We start from the raw sequence: 27019 nt of genomic DNA, 5'->3' as shown, positions 1-27019 counted from the left end.
AAATATCAACTATGATATGGACACTGCCAAAGTTTGCTTTTCTAGTAGTGTATTTCAAAGGACATGCTGTACCCCATCTCTCCCACTTCTAGGGCTGAGACATGTTGCTCTCCAGATGAAGATAAAAGAGTCTGTTGTCTTTTTACTTGGTGATTTTGGATGTAAAATGTCCTTTGGACTGCCGCCGCACCACCCTTTTTGTTTTTGCTACACATTCCTTTTTTATAATGCTTTACTCAAATTATAAACTAAAATGTTTATACTTATGCAGAATTAAAAGTCTGGGTTTCAGCAGTGTTTTGAGAAAAGGTTGGGATTTTTTAGGGATGAAGGAGAAGGAGAAGCACTATTGTTTAATATAATTTATCTTGCTCATCCCTAATTAGCTGTAATTTCTGAACATGTAAGATTACTACTAAATCGGTATTTTTTCCTTTCTTAAACCATTCAGTACATTCAAGTGTTGTCTTGCTGGTATAATTCTTATGACATTCTGGATACCACATATTTGGCCCAAATTTTGCTAACCAAGATTTCTAAATTCCCATTCACCTGCTGGAACATGAAAGAATTTAGGCCCAGATCCACATTAATACTTAGGTGCCTAAATGTGGTGTTTAGGCACCTAAGCCCCACTTTTAGCTGAGACTGAGCTCAACAAATCCCCATTTGGCTACCACCAAATCATGTAGATTCCTAAACTGACTCAGGGCCTCAATTTTTAGGGTAAAAGTTTCTAAGCATCTATGTTTCTGCCTCTGCATGTGTGCTGTTACCTCACTCTAGGTATGCAGATGCCTATCTCTTGCCTAAGGCCCAGAGGGTGAGCGCATGAGACTGACTCTGTAGCCTTGTGGTTAGGACACCCACTTGGGAGATTGGAGACTCAAAGATCCTGATCCAATGATTCTTGAAAAGCAGAACAGCTGCAACAAGAGAGACTGAAGGAAACCCACCACATCAGAATATCGCATACTTCAGTAGATAGAGCACTCTCCTGAGAGGTGGAAAACCCAGGTTCAATTCTGCCTGAGGGGGAGAAAGGATTTGAACAAATGTCTCCTACCTCTTTTGTCCCTCTCAGGCAGAACTGAACCTGGGTTTCCTATCTCCTAGGTAAGCGCTCTAAAGACTGAGCTAAAAGTTACGAGGTAGGCATCACCACCACCACCTCCTCCGGCAATATTGTGTGGAACGAAGCAGGTGTCTAACTCATTCTCACAAGAAATGACGTACGCCTCTAAGCCTCCTGACTCCAGGAGAGGTTTTTCAGGCTGTGAACTGCAAGCAGAGATAAGCACTTCCTTGAAGTCTGGACATAGGCGCCTATCTCCATGAAAAGGCTGGGGCTTAAGATACACCCGTCATCAGCATCTCCTATTGGCTAACTTAGATATTTCCCTATCAAGTGTGCTGACTTTTGTAGATCACACTTTCAAGGCCCTATCGCTCCTCATTCAAAGTACAGGGAGTCTCAGCATCTAAGTGACGTTTTGTGGATTACATTGTTGTTACTGTGATTTTCTGGGCAACTAAAAGTTAGATGTTGCAACTACAAGTACCTTTGAGGATCCAGGCCTTAGTACCTTACAATTAGGTGCTTAATTTTAGTACCTGGACTGTATATTTGTTTGACTTACCCTTAGCAGCTCAGTGTCATTTGGCAGGTACTTACATACCTCTGACTGAATTTTACCTATTTCCCAGAGGAAACAGATACTATCTTGTAAGTAGTTTTAAAGTATTTCACAAGCGGTTGAGAGACTTGGAACTTAACATGAATGTGAAAATCTGTTACTAACCAAGACTTTTCACTGGAAGGTTTTGCAAATGAAAACTTTCCCTGATGTTGTATAGCTTTTGAATCTTAGTAAGTACTGAAGTCCTTCCTTGTTTTGAGCTCTGATTTCTCTACACTTCATAAATCTAAAAGAAAATAAACATATCAAATAGCAAATAAACTGACTATGGCACACTCAGAAGTGCATATACCTTTATGAAAAGTCAAAAACACAAATAAAGGCATACACAGAAAAAAAACCTCATGAAAAAAATGCAGTTATTGCATGCATATTTAGAACATATTTTGATTAGTTTTGCACAAAAGCAGCTAGACGATTACTAAAAAACCATGTATAAATAATTATTTTTGACAACTGAATTCAAACAAATCACCACGCCAAAATGTATCTTGTAATCACTGCTTCAATTAAAAGTACCAAATTTTTTATGGGAAAGGGGAAAAGGGTTGCAGTTATCTTATAGTCAAAGGCCTAATTTGAAAATGTCTCCTCTGCTACTATGGATAAATTGCTAAGCAATAACCTTTTTCATTTGTTTAATGCCAGATGTGTAAGATAAATGTATTATTGTGCTGTACAAGATCACTAGATTAATCATATCCAGACTCCATTTAATTAGTTCAGCTTATTGACAGCACATTTAATTGTGAGATGTAGACTACCATGCAACATAACTTTAGTCTTTTCCAGTGGCATATGCAACAATTCCTCTCCAGTAATTTGCTATTTTAAATTATTTCACTATAGGAACCTCTGCTATATTATCAAATTTACAGTTGCTATTAATTTTTACATGATTTTTCTGTTTTATTGTCTGGTATCTTATTGATGTTGCAGTTTCTTACAATTCCCAGTGATTATTCACAGTTTGCACAAAGTGGTAATTTTTAAGGAAATGTAAAAATTAATATTATCCGTTTGTAAAAAGACTGTTTCCCATTCAGTGTAATTGTGGAATGCTCAGGTCTGGACGTTTGTTAGTGTAGATTCCAAGGAAAGTGACTGAGTCTAAATAAAATTCACAGGTAGTTTAGTTACTACAAAACTCTTTATCATCTGGCTATAATAGGAGGAGGACAGGAGATACTGGATGTGCTTTAATTAGGCTGCAAGTTTATTATTAATTGTTTGGGAGTACCTGGCAGATAAAAGTATACAGTGCAGATAACTCCACGACCATTTTAAAATCTACCCAGGGGGCTTCCTCAGCATCCCCCTTTCCATCCTGTTCCCCAGCCAGCCCACTGCTGCGACCTGAGCACCACCACCCTTGCATGAGGGTTAAAGGTGGGCTATAAAGGAAGGGGGAGTTGACTCCCTGCTGTGCCAGTCATATAAGCCACAAACCCCCATTTCCATTTCTTTAACAAACAACTCTAAATCCTTTACCAAGCTATTTATCTGATCACTGTATCCCTTCCCTGTGGAGTACCTTCACTGGACAGCCGCCACAAGGAGGTGCCAGCAATTAGCTTGGCTGCCTCCCCCCACACCTAGCTGGGTTCCCAGACATCTCCTAATGTCCCCTTTAATATCAGCAAAACACATCAGCCCCAAGTCTGACAGGTGAACCCCATTCTCCCTGAATAATTATGGTGCCCCTTATGCTATGTCAGGATGTGAAATTACTAACACACTATGACTCCCATGAATTTGGCCACCTCCCTATTCACACACCTCCTAGCCTTGTAGTCCCGAGGGGGCTTCACAGCTCCCAGTCACACCCTGCATTGCAGCATGTCCAACCAATTTTTACTCCCAGGAAACGTTCCAACGTCTGCCCCAAGTCCCTCTTAGCATTAAGCATTAAGGCTACCCCTTTACATGTTCCCAGATCATTTTCTCCTAGGGGCATCACAATTATATCTGTTGCCCACTCATGGGCTCCCACAGTATAAAGAAGAGGCATCAGCTGGTCCCATAACATGCCCCTCCTTCCACGCCAGCTCAGAACTGCTTCATCACTGAGCCCCACCTGCAAACCCTCTGACAACCTGGAAGCCCACCTGTGGGCTCAGTAATACTGTGTCTGCAGAACCACACCACTGCCTGCCTGGCCCGTCTTCCTGCCTCTGGAATGAAAACACAACAGAAAATTAACCCTGATTTCCCACCTCGGCTCTCACGTACATTCTGTATGCTTCTGAATGCCAAGGCCCAATTGCCTGAATTGCTCTAACCCCCATACTCAGCTGAGCTACTGCTATTTCTGCCCCAATCCTGAATGGGTGGGAACCAAATTCTTGGGTTGGGAGCCACAACCCATAACAAACTGGTATGTGAGGGCCCTCCTGTCACAGTGCATAAAGAGGGGCCCATCCCTTCCCAGTCTTATCGCCACGTATGCCCTCAAAGTCTCCACAGGGCTCACCACCCTGCCTGTAAGATAATGGATTCACCCTGGCCTCCTTGATCTGTATTTGACTTCTGCAAGTTTAATATAACCGTTTGCCCCTCCCAGTGTCTCTCTCTCCTTCCAAGGCCCTTCCAGAAGAATCCCTATAGGACCCAGGTACTAACTCGTTGATCCTAAAAGCTCTAAAACATGCTAGTCCAGAAATGCTACCCTGAACAGCACCACCTCCTGTCCACAACAACGTACGTTCTCCAGGATCAACACAGAACCCTAAGCATATCAACTATGATGGGACGACATGTATCCTCCCTGGTGCCAGTGCTTTGTGACCACCCCACTAGAAACCTTCAAACTAAGAAACCGCTGCAAGGAACTTGGTAACTGTTCAGTCTGCTGACAAACATAAGGGTTGATAGGCAACTGGAGATGGTGTCGTTAGCAACCCAAAGACTGGCATTCTTAACTATGTACTGGAGCACATGTTCCTCTGTAACGGGCCACACAGAGGCCACATAGGTGACCAGGCTTCCAGATCCTGAAATTGCACAAAATTATTAAAACTTCTCTCATAGTGCTGCAAGACTTGCAGAGTCACCAACCTCTGCACTAACACTGCTACACTGATGATGATCATACGCCAAGGTTACATAGTGCTAGCAGCATCCACTCAGATTCCTTGCTGGCTCCTGGTACCACCTCCCGAAATCTGTCCATCTGCAAACGAATCAATGCGTCTGCTATGCTCTTATCAACCTCAAGCACATCCTTGGAAGAGGAACAGATATTAAGGCTGAAACACTGTAGCCCTTACCAACCTCATGCCCCTGTGTGATCTAGAGGACTGACGATTAACAACATACCACCACCATGTTGTCACACCAGAAACACACTCTTTATTAGCAAACTCTGTTCCCCCAAGTAACCACTGCAACCAAAATGGGAAAAAAATCCAGAAACATCATGCCCTGCACTATCTCTTTTTGCATTCAGGTGGAGGGTCATTGCTGGGTACACCAACTGCCTTGGTAAAATACCCCAAAACGCATAGCTCCCAAAGCACCCAAGCTGATTTTAAATCAACCTCCAATAACCATTCCTCTCTCCATAACAACACACCATTAAAATGGCTCAGAAACTGTTTTCACACCTCCAAATCCTCTTTCCTCTCTCTAGTAATTCTCATAAAACGGTGAGGTCTTGCTATGCCTGTAGTGGCCACTGCCAGCCAGGCACAGAATGTCTGCTCTGGGCCACCACCCGGCAGGCAAAGTTAAGGTGCACATTAATAGATTGCAGCTCACCAAGTGTAACTTTCTGGGCCCCCTATACCTCTCCTAAGCAAGCTCAGTAGCTCTTGAAGCTTATCCTGAGGGAGCCGCAATATGGCAGCCTTTATCTAACTCGTTTCACAGGTAGGTCAGTGTAGTGGAAGGTCACTCTGGTTTTAACTCTGATAGGAATAACCCCCAATTTTTTAGCAAAGGCCTGAAAGGTGTCCAACAGATTAACATACTTGTCCAACTTCGCCCTGCTTGTGAACAAAATATAGTCTAAAAAATGTACAGCAAATAGTACACTTTAGACCATTTTTTGTTCAGTGTAGCAATGTACTATATTTTTCTAATGCCAAACAGGATATTGCACATCCCATGGGGGGCATAGCTTTAGGAAAATAAAAATTGTTCCTTAAAAGAGAAACCCAAAAGATTGAAGTCTGATGGATGCACTGGCAGCAGTTAAAAAGCATAATTGATATCACACACAGCCATCATTGCCCCTGGGCCTCAAGACCTAACCATGTGCACGACCTCATCAATAGAGGTATAGCCCATAGAACACAAAGCTGGATCTATTCCACTGTTAACTGAGCTACCCTGTGGGTATGACGGGCAATGAATGAATCGATATTCACCTGGAGTCTTCTTAGGGACCAACCCTAGGGGGACAAATCCATAAGTTCTGTATACATAATTAATTGAATGGCCTTGCTACACTAACAACAAGGAGTCTGGCGGCACCTTAAAGACTAACAGATTTATTTGGGCATAAGCTTTCGTGAGTAAAAACCTCACTTCTTCGGATGCAGGTTTTTACCCATGAAAGCTTATGCCCAAATAAATCTGTTAGTCTTTAAGATGCCACCAGACTCCTTGTTGTTTTTGTAGATGCAGACTAACACGGCTACCCCCTGATACTTGCTACACTATTCTCATTTAATTCCTGTGTAATCTTTTTCTTTACAATATGGCACATCCCCACCAAGGACTTCAAATTTTTAGACATCACATGACTTCCTTTTCCCCATATAGAGGATGTTAAATCACACAATAAACCCATCCCACAAATATGCCCCACCTACTTTGTTAGGGTAATTCCAAAGGAGCACCCTTAACATCTCCGTCTTAACTGTGGATGGTGCCCTTGTTGAACTCACTGCTTTCAGCTCACCCCCCACGCCTCCCTATGTTTTGTCCCCCATACTCTGCTAATGCCCCCATGGGCCTGTGGGTAGCACCTGACCTATCCCCCAGCCCATTCCCCCACTACGATCTTCCCTTATTGCTCTGTCAAAAACAGGCTATATGAGCCCCAAAGCACGTTTTGCAAACATGCCTGAATTTGCAGATGCTATGAAAACAACCATGCCTAGCAAATGTCATTACATGCCTCAGGCCTCTGCTGGGCTTGCTATGGTGTTATCCATTCCATTCCAACCCCAGAGTATGATGTGGTATGTCCCACCGGATCCCAGTTTGTGTTGTCGCCCTCAGTCTAAACTGTTAATCATAATTAAACCAAGACATGCCCCAACCATCTGATTATAACCATATATTTAAACAATGCTGGGCTTCTGTCTGGGTAAGCCTCTGCAATAACTCCTGTATAGATCAGGAAGGCAGCCTCTCAATTTTCCCATGCTCTAGCTACCCTTGGCTGCTTGGATTTTTCATTGCCCTGCTTGCTCTGTCCTGGCTTACTGTCTGTCAGCACTTCCCTGTGCAACAAAGACAATATGTCTACATAGTCACCTCTCAAAATTCTATCCCTAGTGCTACTGGCCAGGTGAACTCCCATTAGGTCAGCAACCCTATCATCCTCACAACTGACTGTTAGAGCACCCTCAGGGCCTTTTTGTCGCCGTCCCCCTCCCCCGCAACCCTTGGGGCAGCAATTCTATCGCACAAATTTACAGTCTCTGTTAATGTGTGATTCGAAAGATGCCCAGAAAACTCCCACCATTAGGGGCTCCCATCCCCTGGCAAGGGGTCAACGCCACCTATCGCCTATTTCCCAAACTCAGGACCATGCTGGGCTTCCATTACTACCCCTTCCCGATCCCACACCCATGTGTGCTCCCAGCTGCTGAAATAACTGCAGGTTAGCTTGCAGCAGCTGTGTAATACCATTAGGATCTACAAAAGGTGTGTGTACCCCAGACATCTCTGATACAGCACCAAAGATTCCCGATCCTCCCCCAAGTCTATTTATTTCCCTACTAGGTCCAACCTCCCCTTCCCCATGTAAGTCCCCCAAGGGGAAAAGTGAGCCAGATCCCTGAACCCCACCGAGGTCCCCCCTACAGACACCCATTGCCGCATTGGGTGGCAAGGGCTCACCTGCACACCCTGCCCCAGCAAGCTCTATCTGGTGCTGATCACACTTGCCTCTGCCAGCCGTAGCACCCTCCTCTCCTGCAATTTGTTGAACCAAATGTCCTGGCTCTTGAACAACCCACTACACCCTGCAAGCCCTGCAGTGCTGTGGAAACAATCTGAAAAGCAACTGCCTGGACCACCTGAATCAATTCTCTGGTGCCTGTCCCACCTGCAAACACAGTCAGCTCACCCACAGGGGTGTTTGTTTCTCCTGAAGGAGACTCCCTTTGATAAACCGACAGACCAGCCTGAGATCCTCCAACCCCAGTCCAGCCCAAGTGGTGAGGATCCCACCACTTGGTCCCCCCATGGCCTCTCTAGCCCCACTCCGGTCATCCTGTGCTGGGTTTGAAAATCCCTCCCCTCCCTATTCTAGCACTCCTGCTATGCCTAGCTGGAAGGGGGAAGTCATCGTACCCCTCGCTCTTGCCTACCTGCTCTGGCTTGAAGCAAAGCCTGAAACCCAATCCCGCTCACCTACTCCCACAGCCTGCCTGCTACAGCAGCCATGGGTGGGTTGGGGTCCTTTCCCCCTCCCCGCTGATTTGATACAGCTCCGAGCTCTTTCACTAACTGACTCATCTTCCCCTGCTGTTCCCACCCGCTTCGCCCTCTGTGGTCTGGAGGGGGGAATTCCATCCCCTTTCCCCACTCTCAATGTCCTATTCCCACGCGGCACCATGCACACTGCAGAGCCAGAGTGCTTGCTACTCCATAGAATCCTAGAATATCAGGGTTGGAAGGGACCTCAGGAGGTCATCTAGTCCAACCCCCTGCTCAAAGCAGGACCAATCCATACTGCTGCTCCGCTTGGTCTGGGTGAAAGAGGGCTTCTCCCGCCCAGCTTGCACCTATATAATCTCCCCTCTTTTCTGGTCACCTGGGGGATGAGTGAGCATCCCCACACTGACTCGCAGTGTGTGCAGCAACCTCTGTGCTTCTCTACCCCTTTAGGAGGTATACCCATTTCCCTGGCAAGCCAGATAACGTTCCCCACCCCACTGAATGTGCGGTGTGGGCATTCTAAGCTCAACTTGGCTCTCTCAAACATAAAACAAAATTGTTTTTCACTAGGGAGAAAGGTATCTCTTGGCCACTCCAACAATTAAAGATCTCAACAAATTTTCTAAGGACTTCCTTCATGTTCATGCAGTATTGCTACTGAGTTCCTGCTCTCTATTACACTTCTATGCAGTCCAGATTTTAGCTCTGAAGGCCTCCATTACATTTATTCAGTACCTACCATGTTACTAAAAAGTATTAAAACTCTAAAATACATTAGTTGCTTATTTGCTGCTTAAAAACATAAAATACCCAGGGGGTACATCAACTCATCTAGATGTTTGCCTAGTTTTACAACAGGCTATATAAAAAGCACTAGCAAAGTCAGTACAACCTAAAATTTCATACAATGACTTGTTTATACTGCTCTATAAACGATACACTGATGTGTAAGTATAATATTTATATTCCAATTGATTTATTTTATAATTACACCTCTACCCCTATATAACGCTGTCCTCGGGAGCCAAAAAATCTTACCGCGTTATAGGTGAAACTGCGTTATACTGAACTTGCTTTGATCCGCCAGAGCGCGCAGCCCCGTCCCCCTGGAACCGCTGCTTTACTGCGTTATATCCGAATTCGTGTTATATCGGGTCGCATTATATCGGGGTAGAGGTTTATATGGTAAAAATGAGAAAGTAAGCAATTTGTCAGTAATAGTGTGCTGTGACACTTTGTATTTTTATGTCTAAGTTTGTAAGCAAGTAGTTTTTAAATGAGGTGAAACCTGGGGTACACAAGACAAATCAGACTCCTGAAAGGGGTACAGTAGTCTGGAAATGTTGAGAGCCACTATCCTAAACTCTTCATCAACACTATTTTGGACACACAGCGATGGGTCAGCAAATATGTCACTCATAAACTGCCTGACTTCAAAGCTGACTGCCATCAATGAAATATATGCTAATATCAAAGAACTTTGGTCAGGCCCCAAAAAATCTTAATTTCTTCCTTGCCTCATTTATGTCCAGCAAGCTCTCAGGCTCTGCAATGATGGGAAAGGTGGCAGATAATGGAGTCTTCCACCCAACCTGTGCAGTGCTGAGCACAACTGCAGTATTTCTGCTATTCTGATGACAAGAGCAGCAGCGAGTTAGCAATGCTAAACTATCCCAGAAAGGGGCAGCAAGGAAACAGGGCCATTGCGACAGCAAATGTGGCCTGCCACAAAGAGGAGCACACAATGCAACCCCCCCAAAAGGTGAGCATACACTACACAAAATACCTCTCAGAGCTCCTGCTCTAATGGCGAGACACCTGCACAACTACTAAAAATATATACATAAGAAATAAAACAAAGCCTATCATTGGAATTACACCAGGGGTTCATTTGGCCCAGTATTTGAAACAGTAACTCTGGAGAATAATGCAGTTTAACTTCAAAATCATCACATCAAAAAAACAAAAAAACAAAAAAGCAAGAGATACAAAGAAGCTACACATGTATTTATTCAAAGACACATTATCTCAGTATTGATATGTTCCCGTTACCTCATGGATTTCAAGCCATGCCTCCATTTTTGTGGATGGAATTTTGTTATGCACGCACACTTGTGCATCTGCAGTGACTTGCTTGGAGAAAGTATGCATGAATTGAGTGTACAAAATTATGCCAACAAAAACAGAGCCCAGATCTGAAAACCAAGCCTCAAAACAATGAAAAATTATTCAAAATGATTTCTCATAAATTATATACTACTGAGAACAGTCACATTCATTTGTTGGCACACAATCAAATTATAAGGCCTTCTGCAAAAACTCTTTCTACAAAATTCATTTAGTATTGCAGATTTTCTTTTTACCATCTGTTGAGCGCTTTTCTCCACTTATAACAACTCTGTTCTATATGCAAGAAGCATGCAGTGCCTCCTAAATTAAAAAGGGTCACAGAAAAAAGAACTACTCCCAGAGCCAAAAAGAAAACTATTACTGATCAAAAATGTGTGCTCTTAAAGTTTAGCAAGTCCTTGTTTAAAATCAAGCTGTTTCTTTTGAAGCCCACTCCTATGAAATGCCAAGTGCCCAACTCCTATTTACTTCAATAGGAGTTGAGGATGCTCAGCCCCTCATAAGATTAGAAGTGTGGTATGTAAACATTTTGCCAAATTTTATATCATGACCTAATTCCAAACAATGTTTGAAAAAAGGAATTTTCCCGGGTCCATGTTTGACTTTTAAACAAGAGTGTATAAAATATACCAAAATGCTACCCTCTAACTCTATATGTGAAAGAGACGAACTGTCTGGGGGAGGCCCTAAAAGGTTGCGTCCTTTCTAAATAAAAGGCTAAAACTCTTCTGACATCTAGGGTATGACAAGCAGCTTCCTCTCTAATTTGGAGATGTTTCTGGTACAAACTGGAAGCTTAGTGACCTGGTTAATGTGGAAGTCTGAGGTGACCGTAGGTAAAAAGCGGGGCTATGTCCAGAAAGATACCTTTTCATTATAAAAGGTGGTGTAGGGAGGGTCAGCCATTAAAGCTCCTGATTCTCCAAGTCTCCTAGCTGAGGTAATAGGCTCTAAGAATGCAATTTTCATGGAGAGATGTAGAAGGGGATACACTTAGCCAGTGGTTTGAAGGGAGGCCTCATCAGGGAATTAAGGACCAAATTTAAATCCCATGCCAGACTAAGGCTGTCTAGCATGGGGGAAAGGGTTTGATAATCCTTTAATAAATTGAGAGGTGGTAGGGTGCACGAAGACTGAGAGCCCTTTGACTATGGAGTAGAAAGCTGTAATTGCTGCTGGATGAACCCTAACAGAACTCAGAGACAGCCCAGAGTTCTTCAAATTCAGAAGGTGCTGTTCAAAACACCAGTGATGGAACCTCTTCCACTTTTGCGGGTACATCTTTCCAGTTGATTATTTTCTAATATTGAGCAAAAAACTGATCTTGCTCTTCCCTGGCAATTTATATAGTATATGGGGGCTCTGTTGTCTGTCAATATTCTTACAGATCAGCCTTTGATCACAGGTAGGAAGTGTTTGCAAACCTATCTGACTGCTCTGAGTTCCAGTAAATTGATGTGAGGAATGGATTATTGATTGGACAATTTGACTGTGATGATAAGCTCCCCATCCAACAAGAGACACATCGGTCATTTGTCACAGAGGGAGATGGGGGAGTGAAGGGAAGTCTGGAACATACTTTGACTGGGTTCTTTCACCAATTGAGGGAACCTAGATCCTTCTGAAGAATCAATACTAATTTGCCATGACGGTATTTACTGGGGGTGTAAACAGTCCTCAGCCAAACCTGCAAGAGATGAAGGTGTAGCCTGGTGTGTAATGTCAAAGTGCCAGATGGCCCAGGAGTGGCAAATACATTCTGGCTGTTGTCTGAGGACTCATTTCAACCTGAGAAATGAGGTCTGTTAGTGTTATAAACCAGTCCATTGGTAAGTAAGCCCTGAATATTGTGGAGTCTGTGACAGCTCCGATAAACTATACATTGGACTGGTGCAAAGTGGACTTTTTTCTGTTAAGTTGAAGTCCCAGCATGTCAAATAGAGTTATGGCCTTTCTCACTGCAATGTGAACTTTGCTGTAAAAGGGGGCCTTGAGAAATCAATCATCAAGACAGGGGAAGACAACTATTCTCCACTGACGTTGTTGAACAGCTAAACTGCTAAAACTTTTGTTGCTGGGGGTGGTGGGGAGTCCAAAGGGGGAGCACTTGATTTTGAAAGTGCTCCTGGCTAACTCCCTTTATTCTTGCATCTGATTATCTATGCGGATGGTAAGGTCCACAAAGGTGTCTAGGCCTGTAGGACTCTCTATGCAGGCCAGTTCATCTTTGATTTCTTCCTGAAAGTCCCATCCGAACAGGTACACCTGCACTTCTTGGTTCCACTCTGTATCTGCTGTGAGGCAGCAGAGGCATGCGGCAGGAGGCCACTGTGGCTTGCCCCTGCTGGAGTCCCCTTAGGGCAGCCTTGGCCATTCAAGCTCGGTGCGGGTCATCGAAGATGGCTGACTTTGACTGAAGAAAGGCATCACAGTTCAACAGTGCTGAGCTACGGCCTTCCAGCAAGAAGGAGGCCCAGTTGAATGCATCTCCTGTAGTCAGGCTGAGTACCAAGGCCACTTTGGGGACACATGAGAAACAGAAAGTGACATTGGTTCATGAAACCCAGAACTGCTCGCAGTTTCCTTTGAACTATTTGGGCAAGATGCTGCAGGCTGTGTTTGCAGCACAGTATTCTCAACACCGAACTGCCTCATTTTCTCCTCCAGCTGCTGGTTGTCCGAGGTCAGCTGCATAACTTGGGCTTGCAGTGCTTGATTATCCACCTGGAGGCGGAGGGCCCATTTGGGAGTCTGAAGTTTCTGATGGCCACAGTGGTGCTGCTGGGTCCGTCCTTCTTACACCAGGCTCAGCCCTGCAGAGTTACTGTGGTCCTAAAAAGCTGTCACTGGGTTGCAGTCGCGGGTGGCCAGACCTAGTAGTCATAGCCAGAGTCCAGAATCATGAGACGGCAGTCAAGAACCGGCTTGATCAGGATACCGGGAGGTCTGAAGTAGGAGAAAGTGGAGATCAGAACCACAAGTCATATGCCAGGATTCATGCTTAGTCGGGATGCCAGGAAATCAAGCTGCAGGAGCTGGATGCACAAAGCACAGTCCAGAGCAGGGTGGATCCCAGTTGTCTGGACAGCTTCCTGTTTTTGCTGCTGGCTTAAGTATAGCCAGCAGCCAATCTGCTGCTCTGGGACTCTGTCAATTGGATATCAAGGGCAGACCTCACCCTGGGGCTGGGCTTTGTAGGTCCCAGGTAAGCAATTGTCAATAGGCTGCCAGGTGGAGGGCTGGAGTGTGGCTGCTCCCATGAATCCTATGGGCCCAGGCCCAAGACATGTTGGTCATGGCAACTGGGAAGTGAATGGGGTGAGACATCTGTGCTGTTTGTCACTTGCTAAATTTAGTCTTATTTGCAGGCATGCAAATTCCAAGAGATTGGAGAGAAGTCCTGGAATCTTTTTTAAGAGTGCAAGGACTCATCAGTGGATTCATTGAATAGTTTGGATTTGTCAAAGGAGAGATCCCCAACAGTATTGTGGACTCTCTCAGGATCCGCAGTGACTGATGTCAAGAAACAGCACATAACAATTGCTGTTGATACTGAGCATGCTGCAATGTAAGCTGCTTCCAGGGATGCTGGAAGAGATGTCCTCACTAACAACTGGCCTGCATTGATGATAGCCTGAAATTGCTCTCGTTGTTCTTGTGGCAGATGGGTCAATAAAGGCACTGAACTTCCCATAGTTGGTGTAGTTGTATTTTGTCATCAGGAGTTGTTACTTGGTGGTTCTAAATTGTAGTGAAACAGAATAATTACTTTTATGGCCAAACAAATCTAACCTCTTTTGGTCCTTATCATGAGAGGTGAATCTTAAAGTGGTGTTGCTCATTACATTCATTGACTGCATTAACTACCTAAGAGCATGAGGTTAAATACAGGGACTCTGATCCGTTAAGGGGAACACAGTAGTTTTTATCAGCTCTCTTGCAGTAGAGGGTATGGTAGTTGGACTCTGTCAAACTGTCTTTGCAAGTTCAAGCAGAACCTTGTTTGTAGGCAGAGTTATCTTACCAATGGAGGCAGTACGAAGGATGTTAATCAGTTTATGCTGAAACTTATTAATCTCTTCCAACAGGATCTGGAGAGAATCTGCAATATCATGAGATCCCAAGATTGCTTAAAATCATGCATGTCTGAGTGGGATGGTGGCATCACCGCATCATCAGGTGAGGAGAAAGAGACATTAGTGGCAGGGGCTGATAAAAAGCTACATCTATCCACTGATCCTCAAAAGACTCCTTTTGAGGAGATGACCAATGGGAGAGATCTGGATGGGAGAGATCTGTTGCCTCTGATGCTCTTTATGAGTGTAGCTAGGAGCTCAGGAGAACTGTTCCCTACAGATAGCCTATGCGACCCAGAATGATCAGTGGGGAGGTTCACATGGGAAGGCAGGGGGCACCCATGAATGCTCAGACCAGGAGGAGCAAGGGGTGGCCTGTGCCTTGAGGATTCCTTTATGGAGAAGGTGTTGGGAGAGGCAGCTCTGGATTGGTAATTGAGTGAATCCTGAACAGAAATCTGGCAGTCAGAGAAGCTCTCTCATCATAGGGAGAGATAGGGCAGATGATCATGAATTTGGGACAGGGAGTCTACCCATTTGAGTGGGCACCAGAAAGCATGTCTGTGTCAGGGAATGGTTCAATACCAGCAAGAAACGGGAGTCCGATACCAAGACTCTTTCAATACCCATCAGAAGAGGTGATTCTGGTTCATCCAAAATGACCAAATTTTTAGATTGTCATCCTGAGTCCCAGTCCAGCATCTTAATCACAAAACCATCTTGCCAAGGTTTGCATTTTAAAAGCTGTCATAATTTCTTATCTACCTGTTTAATCTGAGTTTAAATTAACATTAGTAGCATAATAAAAACTAACCTTTTAAAAATTGATCAACATGTATCTTTGTAAGACAGACACTTTTTAGCTTCAATATATTATTGAAGAGATACAAAAACACATATCAGTTGTCAAGTTATAAATTAAAGCCAAGAGCCCAACACATTTCCTTGACCTGAGTTTCAATGACCCTTTCCAATGAGATGCTGTAAATTCTAAACAAACCACATATTCTTTCTGTAACTAAACAATTGTAAAACCAAATAAAATCAAATTTAAAGAAAGGCAAAAAGACAGTTCCCTGGATGAGCTCTTTTAGACATTTTATCATAAGTTTCAGGCCGGGGCACACTTTCGGTATAAGTACATATATAACAAGATCCTTAATAAAGACATCTTATAATAGAAATGCTGGCAGATTATTGGCTATAGTAACAGTAAGAAGCACCACTGTTATTCTTAAAATGTAGGATTGTTAGAAATAAACACTGTAACTGTTGTACTCTTATTACCTTTCTAACAATATACAGTACTGTACCAAACCTGTTTCCTGAACTATACTGTATGCTGTTCTTTGATGGAAGTTAACAGTTTTCCATCATCTTGTAGTTAGAGGAAGTTTGGTGCCCCCTGCTGTTAAAAAACACAATTTAGCCATTACATCTCATTCTATGCAGTCCTCATTCTATGCAGTCCTCTATAGAACTCTCTATACAGACTACTCATGATTTAAGGCTGATGAGTTTTAACACAATTATAAACACTGTAACATATACCTCATTCTAACACACCAAATGTATTGATATAGTCTGGCTTACCACAATAGCTGGCAGTGGTAACTACAAGCTGTATGCACATTACGTACCACTCAGGTTTGGCCCTGCAGTCCCTCTGTCATAAGACCAAAACTGAGTGAGTGGCATTGTCATCCCTGTATTCAGGGTGGGGTAGGGGGAAGAAGGGTGTCAGCACCGTTCAGGTCTGACCCTGCAGCCACAGGGTTAAACCTGAGCGGGCACACTGAGCAGTAGGGCAGCCAGCACTGCTGCTTCTCACAACAGCTGTGGGGCTGGCTCCTGCACCAGGGCTCTCTCCTGGAGGCCTACCCAGCCTTGCCCCACTTTCAGCAACCCGTGTCCCCCTCCGGAATGAGGAGTGACACTGCACCTGGGCAGGATGGACTGGAAGGTGGGGGCTGAGTGTGGCGCAGATCAGACGGGCGAGGTGCTGGGGCCAGCGGCTGCAGTGGGGATGGCTCCACAGGGACTGACACAGTGTACCACAGGAAAAATTCACTTGCCTTCAATGGGCTAAACCCAGAGAATAAATCTCTGCATTTACAGATGAATTTGTCCAAAGTCTGAAAATATATCCCCCCTCTCTCTCTCAAGCTGATAGTGGGAGGAAAAGGTTTAATTAAAAATAAATAAAAATGAAATACACAATACACTTGTATAGAGAAGGATTAGGATAAATTCACCTCACATCAGGAAAAAGTCCTACACAGAAACTCCCACAATGAGCACTGCAGTGAGATGTTCCTGATCTAACCTCTTTCAATCAACCCCCTATAAGCTTATGCACTTTCATTTTTGTGAATTTTTATCATCTGATTGCTAAGTATGTGGTGACAAGCAAGCTGAAAATCATGGCACTGAGACACCACAGAACAATTCATTGTTCAAAACACAAGTCCACTTGTGGCACTACCCACATCCTCTGGTCCTAAGTAGGATGGTGCAAAGTGGGGTGACATGGTAGGGTCAGTGAAGGAAGCCTAGGAAGAAGGGTCGGGTTCGCAGATTAACTGGAGGAGTGTGTGTGTGTGTGTGGCGGGGGGGCTTGGAAAGAGGTCTGGTGGTAAGGAGGAAGGATTTTCTTCTTTTGTGACACGTCGGACTAGGTCATGTATTTCTGTAAGTATGGTTTGCACTTCTGAGTCCATACTCTTATGGGGGTGTGATGACTGCACACCTTGCCACGTGTGCTTAGAGAGCCTGAAAAGCACATTTTATAAATGATCATTTAAATATTCCATACATAAGACTAGCCTTAATGCAACTTTAAGGTTGAGAAATCAAGTACTCTGAAGTCAGAAAATACAGAACTAAGATTGAACTCTAATTTTTAGTTTTCCCACTCAGCAGATATACCTTAAAATCTCTCTATGTTATTATAGCCAGAGCTGTGCAGATATTTTTGGTTCGGTGGCCATTCCAAAAGTCTAAAATATTTCATTTGGGGTTGAATGAAACATTGTTTACAATTTGAAATGAAACATTTCTTTTTATCTGAGTTATTTTAATGAGTTACTTTAATGAAATCAAAGTCAATTTAGAAAAGTCAAGTCATTTCAAATTAAAATGTTTCATTTGGAAAATGTCAAAAAAAATTTTGTTTCAGCCAAAAAATATCATCCATTCTAATGATAAATGAATGAAAAAATAGACTTATGGATAGATAATAGCTTCTCCAATTAAAGAACCAGATTTGCATTCCTTTTTTAGCCCAATCTTGTCCCCTTCTAAAATCTCTAAAAAAATAGCAATTTCCATTTCAAGTTTTGATTGTTTAACCGGTGGCAGTAGAAGATTCTTGCCCAAATGTGAGGGTGTTCAAGTGAGGCATTTTTGAGATAAGAGATTTCAGTGGAATAACAGTATCTACAGACAAGCTACTGAAAAGAAATATCCTCAGCAATGTTAGTGATCAGATTTCAATAATAATTCCCACTCTTTTTGAAACAAAATGATTCCATCACTCTTCTTTCATATTCACATCAAAGATATGAAGACCCAGCTGGTAAACTCTATTATTATAAGTTAAAAACTAAAACTAGGCATCACTTTCGCAAAACTGTTATGTTAAAACACAGAAGTGAATATTGCTTGTATCTGTCGAGAAAACTAGAGTACTCAGGTTAAAATCCTGGCTCCACTGAAGTCAACTGGAGTTTTGCCATTGACTTCAATGGGGCCAGAATTTCATCCTGAGTATCTAGAGTATTCATTTTAAATGCCCTCTCCTTCTAAACTCACATAAAAGGTGCTTCAGCTTAAATAAGAAAATTAGCCTTATAGTACATATAAAACTAAACAATTTGTTTTCTGGTGTTATTCTTGTATCTCTGTGTAGCTCCTGTGCTATTCCTGGAGCTCCAGTGTTATCCGCATTAGCACAGCTTGCAGCTTCAGCAGACTTTGATGTTAATCATACAGAAAGACCACAGGCTCGGTTCAGTGGCGAAGACTCGGACAAGTTTATTGTCAACAAAGCACGGTATCAGTACCACGGTTCACTGGTTATAAGCACACTAATGCATGTAGTGTGACAAGGTATCAGCTCATTCAACGTAATGTCCCCTAACCAATACAAAGATGCCTCTTCTTCTACTCTCCTTTTATACATTGATACAAACAAGTTACATATTACATTCCATATTAGTTACCATCCTTATACCATGTATCTATAATTTGACCAAAACATCCTCATCCATTATCCTGACATCCCAGCCTTATCTTTACGAGAGGTCTGTGTATTCTTGCGACATCCTCTCAGAAATATGTTTGCTTGGTCAGCTACTGTTACTACTCTAACCTCTCCAGCGCATCATCAAAGATCTACAACCTATCCTGAAAGATGATCCCTCACTCTCACAGATCTTGGGAGACAGACCTGTCCTCGCTTACAGACAACCCCCCAATCTGAAGCAAATACTCACCAGCAACCACACATCACTGAACAAAAACACTGACCCAGGAACCTATTCTTGCAACAAAGCCCAATGCCAACTCTGCCCACATATCTATTCAAGTGACATCATCATAGGACCTAATCACATCAGCCATGCCATCAGGGGCTTGTTCACCTGCACATCTACCAATGTGATATATGCCATCATGTGCCAGCAATGCCCCTCTGCCATGTACATTGGCCAAACCGGACAGTCTCTACGCAAAAGAATTAATGGACACAAATCTGACATCAGGAATCATAACATTCAAAAACCAGTAGGAGAACACTTTAACCTGTCTGGTCATTCAATGACAGACCTGCGGGTGGCAATTTTGCAACAAAAAAGCTTCAAAAGCAGACTCCAACGAGAAACTGCTGAGCTTGAATTGATATGCAAATTAGATACAATCAATTTAGGCTTAAATAGAGACTGGGAATGGCTGAGCCATTACAAACATTGAATCTATCTCCCCATGTAAGTATTCTCACACTTCTTAGCCCAGTACAGACAGTTTGATATCTTGATTATCACTTCAAAAGTTTTTTTTTCCTCTTACTTAATTGGCTTCTCAGAGTTGGCAAGACAACTCCCACCTTTTCATGCTCTCTGTATGTGTGTATATATATATCTCCTCAATATATGTTCCATTCTATGCATCCAAAGAAGTTGGCTGTAGCCCACGAAAGCTTATGCTCAAATAAAGTTGTTAGTCTCTAAGGTGCCACAAGTACTACTGTTCTTTTTGCGGATACAGACTAACACGGCTGCTACTCTGAAAACTACTCTAACTAGGCCTACTTTGGTTTACAGTCTACTTTTGTTCATACTTGTAGCCATGTCAGTGGCTTCAGCAAGGCCTACATCTGGTAACTAACAAATAATTTATTCAAGGACATTACAAAATTAGTTTTTTCCCAGATTATACTGAACATAGCCTCCCAATTAATATTTATCCTGCTGCTTACTGAATCTGCTTCCATTTTTGTGGCTACTATCACACCATGAGATGCAGAGACACAGACTTTCTGGTGTCCCCAGGGATGCTCGATCCCTGCTCCGCCCCAGGCCTCACCCCCACTCCACCCCTTCCCCCAAGGCTCCAACCCCACCTGCCTCTTCCCACCCCCGCTCTGCCCCACCCCTTCCTGCCCCTATTCTGCCCCCGCTCCGGCTCTTCCTGCCCTGTTCTATCCCCTCCCCCAAGCACACCCCACCCTTGCTCAGCCTCTTCCTGCCCCTGCTCCTCCCCCTTTCCCTCCAGCAGGGCCAGCTTAATGACCTGCGGGGCTCGATTCCAATACCCGGCGGCAGTCTGGGGCTTCAGCAGCACTTCGCGGCGGGGGGTCCGCTCTGGGGCTTCCGCGGCACTGAAGGACCCCCAGCCGCCAAAATGCCGCCGAAGACCCCCGGAGCGGACCCCCTGCCACCGACATGCCGCCGAAGATCCCCGGAGCGGGGCCCCCTTAGGCGCGGGGCCCGATTCCGGGGAATCGGGTGAATCGACTTAAAGCCGGCCCTGCCCTCCAGCCGCTCCTGCACATTGCTGAATAGCTGATCACTGGTGGGCGGGAGGCGCTGGGGAGGGGCTGATCGGCGGGGCTGCCAGTGAGTGCTGAGCACCCACTATTTTTTTCCCATGGGTGCTCCGGCCCCAGAGTCGGCACCTATGATGAGAGGTGTGATAACCTAGGTTTCAGTCAGGCTTCCATAATACAGATAATCCTTTAAAAATAAAAACTGGTGTTTTCATTGTATTACACTGTAAAATGTTAAAATATTAAGATTAAATTTAAAATACTAAATCAAGTTTTGGCTATCATTGAGAACCAATGCCATGTAAAAAACAAACATAACAACATATGACCAATACCTGCTCAGTTAAAGTAAACATGTTGTTTACACATATCACTAAATACTTTCTTCTGAATTTGAACATTCAATAAGTAGGTTTATCATGTGTAACAACATCCTCTGATGCATCAAATATATAAATAGAGAGGAACTGGGGAGGTGAGGGTTAAAAAAGGAAAGATAATTTTGTAAATGTATTTCTCGTTCTTCAAGCCCTCAAAGTGCGGGAGGTGGGGGAGACATTACAGAGAGAAACTTAACATACATTACTTTTAAAAAGTGTGGTGGCTGTGTAGGTCTTATGTGGTTTTGCACTCTGGAACCCGTGAAATTCCACACATAAAATGTCCTTGTAGCTGCCATTTTGGACTCCTTCCACAATAGCAATTAAGGCTGAGATTTTCAAAGCTACCTCAGGGATTTGGATACCTAACCTACATTTAAATTAATAGAAAATGGGCATCCAAATTCCCTCAGTTAGCTTTTAAAATCCCAAAGTTTTAAAAGCTTTTTTTTTTCCTTCTTCATTTCAGAGAGGTATTTTAAAGCCAAAACAAAAATTTTAAAATGTCACAAAATGGCAATGAGAATTCTCTCCTTGAAAGAAATATAAAATTGCAGCTGCACTATGATTGGTTTCATGGGACAGTGCAAAATCTTGTGATTTGTCTGAAGGCCAATCAGAGATACAAGTTGGAACACTGTATTTAACTTAGAAATACAGCAGCTGCACCTGCATAGTCATTTATCCAGACTGATTTTTTCCACTGTACCAATTCTGAAATCAATTCATTGATTTTAATATGAGTTTTTGGGGTATTCTAGTGGCTCCATTTACAGTGTATTGTAATGGGTCTAAATGACTCATGGACCTAATCCAATGAAATTATGCCTATACAATAGTATATATATTAAGGGTGAAATACACTTTGTGCAGAGGATTAATGCAAGGTCTATATACCATGTAAGTCCTCACGAGTACGGCCTGAGTGGTGCTTTGGCCCTGTGCTCGCCCTCTGGCAAACAGGTGAATTTCACTCCAGAGTATAGTATTGTCTTAAAAGAAAATCAACACAAAAAAATCTGAAACTACTAAAATTAACATTACATTTTGATATCTACTACTAAAAGAGTACAGCCTATTCAAATAGTTTGTTTTGAGTGTAAAATTATGGTGTATGTATAGTGTACCGAATTTAAGCACTATGAAGTTTAAACCAATTATTAACTCCTGAAATACTGGGTTTACAGTGGCTTTACATTCCATAGCTGAAATATAGTAGCATGGTGTCACTACCTAGTATTGTTAAAATTACATATCCCCATAAAAACAGCAGTGATTTCTTGAGTAGATACTATATCTCTGACCTGAATAATACCTATTTTTACCTCTTACCAGGCATGTGCTATTTTACTGCTGGAAGTTTTAGAATCCTTCCTGAAATTTATACTGAGGACATTCTATTAATATTTATATTACACAGTAGATTATAATTAATCTCATTCCTTCATTTTCTCTGACCTAGCAATAACTTTGTTGTTTGTTATAATACCTGTTCCTGGTCATTTTGTAAAACCTCTCATGACCATCCCTGGTAAAACAAAAATAGTTTCACCTTTTAATTCTGTTCTTTCCTTTTATGGTTTCAGTAAATAGAAAACTATAATTACAGTCACACTCCTATTACATAATTAAAAAAAATAATCAGAAAGAGTTTAGTGTAGCTGGATACTTTATTCATCAGTGAGATATTTTCAATGGAAAAATAGTTAGAATGTAAAGATTATATAGGAAAACAAACTTCTTGGGGCTAATTCTCTACTGACTTTCACATTGTGACTTTCACTCACACCTGTGCAAAGCAAATGTAAAATGTTATCAGATCTCAATGGTAGGATTTTACTCCCCGTTTGCACATGGGTAAATATCACAAAAGCTGCAAGGGAGCAGAGAATCAGACCCCTTCAATTTTTAAAAATTCTTAAAGGCTGTTATCTCTTATATTGAAAATAATCTGTTACTATTGTTATACATAATCATTTTATAAGTAATAGTTAAATGTAAGTCTTCTGACACAGCTTTTACAAATTTTACCTGTCTGGTCATTACTTTTGTGAAAAGTGTGTCACGCTAACTTTGTAGTCAGGAAATCCTGAGAGTCAGTGCTTGCAATTTATAAGAACTGGGTTCAAGTTTGCTTTGGTCACATCAAGTAAGTTTTGTGGTATTAGAATACTACTGCAGATTTGTTTCTACATCATAAAACTACAAGAAATGTGACAGAAACTGACTAGACTAGCAATCTCCATTCATGAAAATGTGATTCTGTAGTCAAAAAGCAGTATTGCTGCAGTAGAGAAAAAACTGAACTGGAAAAACCAAGTATGTAGGAAGGTTCCACAACTTTTATTTTCATGATGCCTGGCTGTGGACAGTACTATTAATCTTTCACATGCACTAAAAGGCAACATTTAAAATAAAAAACTCTCTTAAAGCTCCTCTCTTACTGACACACCAAATTGTACAAGCAAAGCTGTGGGTCATTTTTCACACACTCACCTGCTTCTGAAGCCACCTTTCTCGCTTTCTTTGTTTTTTCCTCAAATTCTTCAACTTGTTTCTTTCTCTTTTGCTTAGCTTTTGATTGACAGCAACCAAGGAAAAATTGGCAGGCTGCAGAAGATCAACAGATGTGATGTGTTGCTGTCCAATGTCCTCTTCTACAGCACTAGCAGATGAAGAGAGGTCCATCATGAAAGGCAGTTGGTCAGCAGTGGCATCCCCAGAACATTGATCAGAAGCTTCAAAACTGCAGTCACATTCTGTCTCTCTACAGGTTAATGTATTGCAGGAAGTAACTGAAAACTTTTTTGGTAGCTCATCAGTATCAGAATTATACAGGCCCTGAAAGGAATTATTATATCTACTGGACTCTAACTGCAAGCTACCTCTTGGGTAAATGGGTTGTGTTTCATTTTGCCTGTGGTAAATAGGCCCCTTACTGGAAACTCCATACAAACTAGGCAACAAGGCATGTCTCTCTCTGATATTCAAATCCAAACTGTGTGTTTTTCTATGACAAGTTTTTACAGTGCATCTCTCATTCACAGGCCATGAAGCTGAAGGACTTTTTTTTTTATTAAACACTTTGAAGTGCAGTTTTTTATTGTTCATCTCAAAGCTGGTTGATCTCACCTCTAGGCAAAGTGCTTCTGTTAATCTTCCAGTACCATTTGTGTTTTTGGCATTGTATGAAAGCCCTTGATTTCTGGGTCCCAAAATTCCACCTGTCACGCTGTGCTGTATTTTGTTATTAGAACCAGATGGAACTTTGCAAAGTGACGTGTGTTTTACTGATGATCTTGCTAATCTAAATGAACAAGCTGGCTGATAATCAATCCGACTCTTGCAGAGATGTATATTTGCAAACAGGCCACAAGAACATTTTGTATTGCTGACAAAGTTAAAGCCTCCCAAACGGGCCCCACAGAATGGGCAGTTCAGTTTTCCAATCATCCACTCTGCCTATAGATGAGAGAAAAAACAATCAATTCATTGTAAATAAAAAAGAAAGTAACCACTAGATTATTTTTTCCTCCAACAAAGGGGTCCACTTTTTGTTTTGTGAGACAAAAAACAGACTGCACAGTAAAAACAAAACCAAACATAAATCAAACTAGACCTTTGAAAACTGTCCTTTATAAATGGGGGGACGGGACCAAAACCTCTAGAAAGACAACACATTTCAAAATATAGCTGCTTAAAAATATTCTTAAATATTCCTAGAAAATGTTGTGGATAGAGTGAGGATGGTACTGAATCACTAATAAAACATTAGACCAGGGGTCGGCAACGTTTGGAACACGGCTCTCCAGGGTAAGCACCCTGGTGGGCCGGGCCAGTTTATTTACCTGTTGACGTGGCAGGTTCGGCCGATCGCAGCCCCCACTGGCCGCGGTTCGCCGTCCCGGGCCAATGGGGGCGGCGGGAAGCCGCGGCCAGCACATCGCTCGCCCGCGCCGCTTCTTGCTGCCCCCATTGGCCCGGGACGGCGAACGGCGGCCAGTGGGGGCCGCGATCAGCCAAACCTGCCGCGTCAGCAGGTAAATAAACTGGCCCGGCCTGCCAGGGTGCTTACCCTGGCGAGCCACATGCCAAACGTTGCCGACCCCTGCCTTAGACTCTTTAAAATGATTAGATCAGTCCACAAACTAATTGTGACTTAGCCGGTGTAATTTCACACTTAAGTTTTCTGAGTGCTGATACACCTTTTGTGTACCAAACACAGAGGGAAGAGATTTCCCACAAAAAATGAATAAAGCTCCACTTATCAGACAAATTCAAAAGAGTTATTTTGTACTTTAAGTAACAATGTAAGGTACAAGCAAATACACTAAAAATGAAAAATCCATAGCAGAACTGGCATCAGTAAAGGTAAGCTGAACATTGTAGGTACTAAAACACATTCTCTAAGCAGCGAATTTTAAAATGGAGTTATTAAGTGAAATTATCAACAATATTTTTTCATTATTATGTCACTGCTTCTTTTTTAAGGGAAATACATACCAAAGCTCCAATACTGCAAACACTCATGCACATTCATTACTTATGAATGGAGTAGTTCAAATTAATATATTAATTTATTCAATGGAGCTATTTGTATGAGTAAAGTAACATACGTTTTAGTGTTTGCAGGATTAAGGCCCAATTGATTAGACAACATTATAGATGTAGGCTAGATATTTCTAACTCAGGAACCTAAAGTTATATTATAGGAGGAGCTGGTAGCACTGCCTATTATTAAGGTTGCCTGACACTTCCCATTATTCAGCTTGCGTCTGACGAAGTGGGCATTCACCCACGAAAGCTTATGCTCCAATACTTCTGTTAGTCTTAAAGGTGCCACAGGACCCTCTGTTGCTTTTTACATTATTCAGCTTGTTACTTAGAACTCTGACAAACTTTGGGCAAAAAGTTTCCATAACTAGTGTCTGCCTCAGGCTGAATTTTTTTGGGAAGTTTCAGCCAAAATGGCATAGCCATTTCAGGGAACGAGGTTAAGGAAAAATAAATTGTTTTGTAATGTTAAAAAATTTTCTGGAGACCTTTACTTTAACAAGCTCTAGTACCCCTATGCTTTAGAGTAGGGGGAGCGGAGAGATTAGGACTGAGAATTGGGGAGCGGGTGAAAGGAGAGACAGATTTTGATAAGGAGCTAGGTTGCAGAGGGACAACTGGAACTAGCTGGATAAAAAAAAAACTAAGAAAAGAAGTCAGGGAGGGAGAAAACAATTGGAGTCCAGGAGGGAGAGGAGAGAGATTGGACGCGGAACCAGGAGTGGAGGAAAGGCTACAGACTGGGAGAGTGGGGGTAGACTGGAACTCAGATGGAACTCAAGGGAAGACTGGGACTGCCTGAGCAAAGAGACTGGAACAGTGTTGAGAAGCCTGAGGAATGGAGACTGAGACTGGTTAGGCAAAGGAGCATGGGATTGAGATCAGGGCTGAGAAAGACAGGGGACTGGGACAGAAACAGTTTGGTGGTGACCAGGCAAGAGCGGTCAAGCTTAGGGAGCACACAGAAGGTCTGTGTCCTCTAGAGTACACTTCTCTGTAGAGTCTGGAAAGGAACCCAAGATGCCCGAGTTCACCATTTCTCTGCTGTCATCAAATATCTGTGAAACGCAGTGACAAAGTGTTTGACTCAACCCCTCTAGTGCCAGTCCATGCAGATGATGACAACCTACTGCTGATGTGAGTTATCAATTAGCTGAAGTGACAGATGTCTGTGCAATAGATAAAACAGTTACCTATCTTTTGTAACTGTTGTTCTTCAAGAGGTGTTGCTCATGTCCATTCCATTCTAGGTGTGTGCACGCACACATGCACAGTTGTCAGAGACTTTTGCCTTAGCGGTATCTGTAGGGTCAGCTGTGGTGCCCCCTTGAGTGCCGCGCTCATGCGTCGGTATATTAGGTGCCACTGACCCTACACCCTCTCAGTTTCTTCTTGCCAGCAACTCCAACAGAGGAGTAGGAGGGCGGGTAATGCAATGGACATGAGCAACGCATCTCAAAGAACAACCATTACAAAAGGTAGGTAACCATTTTTTCTTCAGGTGCTTGCTCATGT

General features: G+C 42.8%; 1 protein-coding gene across 5 annotated transcripts in view; it reads right to left on the bottom strand.

Annotated features, from left to right (window-relative positions):
• The window catches only part of RNF180 (ring finger protein 180), a 120983-nt gene that overhangs the window by 78035 nt on the left and 15929 nt on the right, over positions 1 to 27019 (bottom strand). For all 5 annotated transcript variants that reach the window (XM_005300976.4, XM_005300978.4, XM_065599034.1 and 2 more), the window contains exon 4: positions 23447 to 24412. In XM_005300976.4, the coding sequence (XP_005301033.2) occupies positions 23447 to 24412 (966 nt within the window). The remainder of the gene's footprint in view (positions 1 to 23446; positions 24413 to 27019) is intronic.

Source organism: Chrysemys picta, chromosome 6 (assembly GCF_011386835.1).
Source record: "Chrysemys picta bellii isolate R12L10 chromosome 6, ASM1138683v2, whole genome shotgun sequence".
Classification (NCBI taxonomy): Eukaryota; Metazoa; Chordata; order Testudines; family Emydidae; genus Chrysemys; species Chrysemys picta.
Note: the sequence above shows the minus strand (reverse complement) of the source record. Positions and strands in the feature narration are given on the sequence as shown.